The sequence below is a fragment of the Echinops telfairi genome, unplaced genomic scaffold, assembly GCF_000313985.2.
Source record: "Echinops telfairi isolate 266 unplaced genomic scaffold, ASM31398v2 ScPeMD7_7421;HRSCAF=8459, whole genome shotgun sequence".
Lineage (NCBI taxonomy): Eukaryota > Metazoa > Chordata > Mammalia > Afrosoricida > Tenrecidae > Echinops > Echinops telfairi.
The window spans coordinates 21316230-21323503 of record NW_022111321.1 but is presented as its reverse complement, the minus strand read 5'-3'; the positions used below and the strand labels follow the sequence as shown (position 1 = coordinate 21323503).

At 39.9% G+C, this 7274-nt stretch overlaps 1 protein-coding gene across 1 annotated transcript in view; it reads left to right on the top strand.

Moving 5' to 3' along the window:
• The window catches only part of ALG9 (ALG9 alpha-1,2-mannosyltransferase), a 94062-nt gene that overhangs the window by 730 nt on the left and 86058 nt on the right, over positions 1–7274 (top strand). Inside the window, exons 2-4 of the mRNA XM_045297742.1 lie at positions 1827–1965; positions 3066–3200; positions 4683–4753. Of these exons, the coding sequence (XP_045153677.1) occupies positions 1827–1965; positions 3066–3200; positions 4683–4753 (345 nt within the window). The remainder of the gene's footprint in view (positions 1–1826; positions 1966–3065; positions 3201–4682; positions 4754–7274) is intronic.

Below are 7274 nucleotides of genomic sequence, written 5' to 3'. Positions count from 1 at the left end.
GAAGCTGTCCCATATGGGGATTGGAGGTGATACCGTACGCAGAGGAGGCTTCTTCTGTGTATTTGAACTTGAGGGCAGTGGTGGTCCAGTGGTAGTATTTTCGCCGTCCCTGCGGAGAAACCCAGTTGCATTCCCAACTAATGCAACTCAGTCAAGTGTAGCCGCCGCCACTGTGAGTCACTTCGTGGTTTGCAGGGTTCCAGTGACACTGCTTGTGCAGTGGTTAAAACAATTCACTGGGAACGGAGAAAGGTCAGCCGTGAAGATGGACCACCACTGTAAAGGTTTAAAGCAAAGGGGAAAAAACCAAAGCGGTCTTATGTGACTTTGAATTGAATGGAAGGCAATCGTTTAGGTTTGGGGATTATGCTCTTTCCTCAGTGGCGCTTCAGACTAAGGCATATTGGGAAGAAAGGCCCGACAATACATTTCCCCAAAATAGGCCAACGAAAACCCTATGAGGAAAATTCTTTCAGTCACAGCTGACCTCTCCTGGTGCCATGGCGTTGATATTAGTTGACTTTTAAGGGCAGCTAAGAGCAACAGCTCTTAATAGACACAGTGAATAGACCTTTGTTTTCTCCTAGTGAAGACTATTCAATGTACTCTGGACCACTAGAACCCACCAATTACAGCTAGAATGCTTTTTAAAAGTGAGGATGGCAGCAACAGGACACATGCGTGCCCTAGATCAGCAAGCTAAAGCGTATAAATTAATTTACATATCAAAAGAAGGAATTGGCTAGAGAGTGAGTGAAGTGGAAGGGAGGCAAAAAAGAGGAAGGTCCTCAACAAAATGGATGGACACAGTGGCTGCATCGGTGGGCTCAGGCACAGGAACAATTGTGCGGATGGCCCAGGGCTATGCAGTGTTTTGATCTGTTGTGCATAGGGTCGCTGTAGGTCGGAGCTGACTTGATGGCACCTAACAACAATGAGCAACAGCAAGAACCCTGGTGGCATAGTGGTTACACATTAGACTGCTAGCCGCAAGGTCAGCAGTTCAAAACCACTAGTCATTCAATGGGAGAAAGATGGGACTTTCTCATGTTAAGAATTACAGTCTCAGAAACACAGGCAGTTCAACCCTGTGCTGGGGTCACTAGGAGTCAGTGTCAAATGATGGCAGTGAATGAGTGAGTGAAGAGCATAGCAATGTCCGTGTCTACTTGAGCCAACGGATGCACGAATAAAGCCAAGGAGAGTAAAGACCTTGTTACAGAAGAGAGAAAAAACGAGAGCCTGTTTTTTGCTTTCAAATTAATTGGCTTAAGAAATGAGTCTCATAGATGCAGCAAGCTAAATAAAGTGTGTAAGTGAATTTACATATCAAAAGTAGGAGATGGATTCAGTGAATAAAGGTCTTTCCGTTCAGTCCACTAGCGAAGAATATTCAATCGACCTTGGACCATGAAACAAATCTGTCTTGGAAGAATTACAGCTAGAATGCTTTCTAGAAGTGAAGATGGTAAGACTTCATCTTTGGACATGTTGTCAGGAGAGGCCAGTCCCTGGAAAAAGAACTCATGTGTGGTCAAGTAGAGGAATCAGTGAAAAAGAGGAAGACACTCCATTGGGCTGTGTTTGAACCCAGGAATAATTGTAGCAAGAAGCAGCTCCAGACAGTGTTTGATTCTGTTGCACGGGAGTCCCTGTGACTGAGTGGGACCTAAACAGTAAATCAGAACAGCCAACAGCCACCTCGTTAGGAGAATAACTTCATTGCTTTGGTTTCCCTTGCCCTTCTTGTCTTTTCTGGGTAGTTTTATTCTTGCTTCGTGGGTCCTCCCTGACTTTTTCCTTTTTCTTCTTTGGCTTCCGAGCAGGGTATCTGGGACCAAAGCAGGACAAGTCTGGGCACCTGAAGGATCTACTGCCTTCAAGTGTCTGCTCTCCGCAAGGTTATGTGCTGCTCTCCTGAGCAACATCTCAGACTGTGATGAAACATTCAACTACTGGGAACCAGTAGGTGATTTCTGTAAACTTCCTTTCCCCACCCCACCCCCACCTCCCCTTCCTCGATTTGACTGTTTGGAACCTTGTTACCAAACAAAATAACCAGAGTTGTAACTAATAGTTAAAGAACTTAATTTTCACTAAAGTAATGGTTTGCCTGTTATTGAAGGATGCAGGTAGTTTGACTGGTTTACTTGGATAGGTAATGTATAGTAAAAACCCAAAACAACAAAAAAAAACCACACACATTTAAAAAAAATCTAAAATAATATTTGAAGATAGCTTTTTTTCTACCCCCCAAGTTTTATTGCCAAGTAATTTACATATCATATAATTCAATAGTTCAATCACATCACAGAGCACCCCCCCCATGGTTAAATTGCCTTAAGATGATTTATGCAATCACAATCTGTTCTAGTGCTCCCTCCCCTCTCCCATCGTCATTAATTACTCCCCAAATCCCTTTTCCCTCCCTATCTCACCCCCTACACCCCCTGCTCCCCCGTGAGGATAGTTTTTGAGGTTAATAACTACTTCAAAACTGACAAGAGAAACAGCTCTTTAATCTGCTCCTTATATCCAAGTCACATGCCACAGAGACAGCCACTTTCTTCACTCTTTTAGCTTTCTTCTAATATTTACCTAAATCAGGAATGCTGCCAAATAATATTCTTATCCCTCTCGTTCTGGATTTATACATGTTAGACTTCGTCTGTCCTACTATAGGAAAATCAGAGATAAACTTTTCTGATTATCTTTTATGTTCACAAAAAATAGCCAACAGAAGAAGGCTTTTTGGAGTTAGTGTAAAAAATATAAGATGTAGAGTTTCTATATTTTGGCTAGTGACAATTTAAAAAATTTTAAGTAGAGGGTAAGAGTCAAGCTTTCATTGTCAACGAAACAGTAGTCTTGTAGAATGGATACTGCCCTCATATTTTTCAATATTGGGTAATTTTGATCTTTTTTTATCCCTTAGTTGCAAATCTTGCTGAGAGTATCAACATTTTTGTATACCTTTGCCTCTATAACATTTCTACTTGGAAACTTAACATTCACCTTGACAAGGATTTTTGGTCAGTGACCCATCATCTGTTTTGTCCTTGTAGACACACTACCTCATCTATGGGACTGGATTCCAGACTTGGGAATATTCCCCAGTTTATGCCATTCGCTCATATGCTTACCTGTTGCTTCATGCCTGGCCAGCTGCATTTCATGCAAGAATTCTCCAGACTAATAAGGTAAGGGCAGCCAACATGGAAAAAAAAAAATTGATCAGGAGAGAAGTCTTTGGAACTGTTTTGAGAATAAAACAAAGTTTTGGTAATTAGGAGGGGACTTTTATTGAAAGAGTCATTTACTGATTCACCTATCACTCGATATTATTTGGGCAACTTTTATTTGCTGGACACTGTATTAAGTGCTATGGATTTAACCTAGTGTCTACCTTCATGGAAACAATGTGAAGGGGAAAATAAACATTGAGCAAGTGCTGATAAGTGTGGTGGGTCTTATGGAAACAATGTGTAATGGGGTCGCATATTAGTACTTTGGACATGTTATCAGGAGGCACCAGTCTCAGGACAAGGACATCATGCTTGGCAAAGTAGTGAATCAGTGAATAAAAGAAAGGCTTCAACAAGGTGGACTGGCACAGTGGCCGCAACAATGGGCTTAAACATAACAGTGGTGAAGATGGCACCAATGGGCAGCATTATATTGTAAGAATTTTTCCACTGCCCGCATGGTCATATATTTTAATATCCATAAAAAAGAGTAAAAGAGCATAATTTACTGAATCATTTCCTGATATCCAACTTAAAAAAAAAATCTTTTTATTGGGGGCTCATACAACTCTTACCACCATCCATCCATCCATTGTGTCAAGCACATTTGTACATTTGTTGCCATCATCATTCTCAAAACATTTTCTTTCTGCTTGAGCCCTTGGTATCAGCTCCTCATTTTCCCCCCTCTCTCCCTCATCTACCCTCCCTCATGAACCCTTTATAATTTATAAATTATTATTATTTTTTTCATGTCTTATACTGCGTGATGTCTCCCTTCACCCACTTTTCTGTTGTCTGTCCTCCAGGGATGGGGTTATATGTAGATCGTTATGATCAGTTCCCACTTTCTCCCCCACCTTCCCCTTCCCCTCCTGGTATAACGATTCTCATTTTTGGTCCTGAGTGGTTATCTGTCCTGGATTCCCTGTGTTTCCAGCTCTTATCTGGACCCATGTACATCCTCTGGTCTAGCCAGATTTGTAAGGTAGAACTGGGGTCATGATAGTGGGTATGGGTGGAGGAAGCACTGAAGAACTAGAGGAAAGTTGTATGTTTCATCAGTGCTACACTGCACCCTGACTGGCTCGTCTCGTTCCTGCACCCCTAATTCCAACATTTTTTTTTTTTTAATATCCAACATTTTATACTTAACATTTTCCTCTTAAGATTTATAGTGCTGCAATTACGTTTTTTATGAAAAGAACTTTTTCCCCATCCATATTTTAACTTAACTTCTATGGACTGGTGTTATAGAAATACATATAACTAATATAAAGATATGAATATTTTCACAGTTCTTGTTACGCTTTTCAAGATGTTAATAGTTTCTAATGTCATTAATAAAAATTACAGTGTTTTCATTTTGAAGAGTTTTTTGTTTGTTTGTTTGAACTTATATCTGACTCCTATTTTCTTATTCTGGGTTTTTTTCAGATTCTTGTCTTCTACTTTTTGCGATGCCTCCTGGCTTTTGTCAGCTGTATTTGTGAACTTTATTTTTATAAGTGAGTAAAAATCTTGGCTTCTGAAAGTGTGACGAGGAAACCCCATAAAGCATAGATTATCTCTCATAGTTTAGGCAATGATTAAAAATAGAAAATACCTTGCTTCTAGCTAATAGTATCTGTAGTGCAACTTCTTATTTGAAATAAACAGTCAGAGAGGAATATTTTGAGTTACCATTTTCTTTATTGATTTTTATAAATACTCGATCCTTATGTTATTAATTTAAATTCTGTTTATATTTAACTAGTTTTTGTTAGAATTTAGTAGTACTGGATTTTTTATTCTAAGATGCAGGATTATGATTTATCTAATTTCCTAGAGCTTAACCAGTAGGAAACTACAGACAGTCCAAGGTTATGGGCATCCAATTTATAGACAACTGCTTCTTGCCCTTTCAACTGGTCTGTCATGGCTGGTCAAGTGAAACACGAGTAGACCCAGATTTTACAATTTGACAGATTCCCCTCGGTACCCGGAACAGGAAAGATTATGGGTCAGAGCTATAGAATGGGAGACTTAGAAGAGGGCTGGTGAGCCTTTTCCGGAGAGACTGGATCCCTGGTGGGGCCTTTAGGAGAGTGACACACATTCTAAGGAGAACAGCCTGTAGGCCCAGTGTAGGATTCACTGCTCTTATTTGCTTTTAATAAATTGTCTTTTACAAAGTCATTATTGACCTTTATTGGAAGTATTGAGCATTTAAGTGTTCAATAAAGCCAGCTTTTTAATGTGACACTTAACATTTTACTTTAATAAGGCTCTATAAAGTATTTAGACCTAATAATCACTAAAAGTATTCCCACAAGGTCAGCCCCCAAAAGTCAGTCAGATTTTTATATATCAACAGTGAACATTCTGAAAGGGAAATTAAAGAAACAATTCTATCTATAATAGTATCTAGAAGAATAAAATTCCTGGGGAGGTGACAGACTTATGCACCGAAAACTATAAAACATTGCTAAAAGAAATGAAAGACAGCCTAAATAAATAGAAGAGCATTTGTGCTCATGGATTGGAAGATGTAATATTGTTAAGAGATCAGTTCTACTAAAAGGTCAGCCATTACTCTAAAGCAGTGTGTCCCAAAAGGAGACCTGGTGTCATAGTAGTTACATGTTGGGCTGTGATCCACAAGGTCTGCAGTTCAAAACAACCAGTGGCTCCCAGGGAGAAAGACAGGGCTTTCTGTCTCGGAAACTGACAGGGATGGTTCTACCCTGCCCTATAGGGTCACTATGAGTAGACATCCACTTGTTGACAATGAGTTTTTTGGGAAGAAATGGGGGTGTTTCCCAAAGTGGGCGATACTGCTCCCTGGAGAGGGCACTGGAAAAATCCAGGGGGGCTACAGAAGCAGATACCTACACTTCATCCTGGATTAAGGGTGATAGTACAAAAGTTTTTAATTGTGACGGGAGGGCATTGAAAAGGGTGGTAGGCCAACTAAGCTTGGGAATCAGTATGTAGGGAAACTAGAGCACTGGACATGGGACAATCTAAAGGCAATTGAAGAGCGCATTGATACCATGAAAAATGTAACTAAGGTCACTGAACAATTTCTATTGAAATTGTTAAATAGGAACCCAATTTGCTGTGTAAACTTTCACTGAAATCACAATAAAAAAATATATATTTTAAAAGAAACCTGGTGAAACTATGTAGACCACTAAAGACAAAGAGAATGCGTAAAGTTAATAGAGAACGAGCAGAATATCTACCAAAGTGTGTTAGGACCGAAGGCTTCTTCTGGCCAGGAGACAACAATATTTTCCGAGTGCTGAGATATAATGACTGTCATCTTGAAATGATAAACTCAACTGAAGCATCTGTTAAGAACAGGTGTAAATAGAGACCTTCAAACTGAACACAAACCAAGTAAATAGAACAGGATTTGCCATTAAAAGATCCACACTAAATGACCTTTAAAGGGATAGCTGCACGTAGGAAGTAACACAACTATGTCAGAAGGAAGTTTTGAAATGCAGTAAGGAGTGGGAATAAGAAAATTGTTAACACGCTTATACAAATATTGATCAACTGAACCAATATAGGTATCTACCCCAATTGGCACCAAGCCAACTGCTGTGGAGGCCATTCTGACGCAAAGCAACTAGAGGACGAAGTCGGACTGCGCATGGCAGCCCCAGAAACTTCTGCCGAGTTGGTATTACTTACTCCTTTTACAGTTGAGAAATCTGACAAATTATTTAACTAGTCCCAGGTCCTGCTCCTACTAAGAGACAGAGCTAGAATTTGAACCTGGGGCCATCTGAATTGAAGGTCTGTTGCTTATTCCACAAGGTAATACTGTGTTGCTATTGATAGTAGATGTAATTCTAGCACATAAAAATATATATAAACAAGCAGCCATCTAGCTCAGAAGCAACAAAGCCCACATGGAAGAAGCACACCAGCCTGTGTGATCATGAGGTGTTGAAGGGATCAGTTATCAGGCATCAAAGAACAAAAAATCATATCATTGTGTGCTCACCTCCATGATACAATTGCTGAAGACAAATG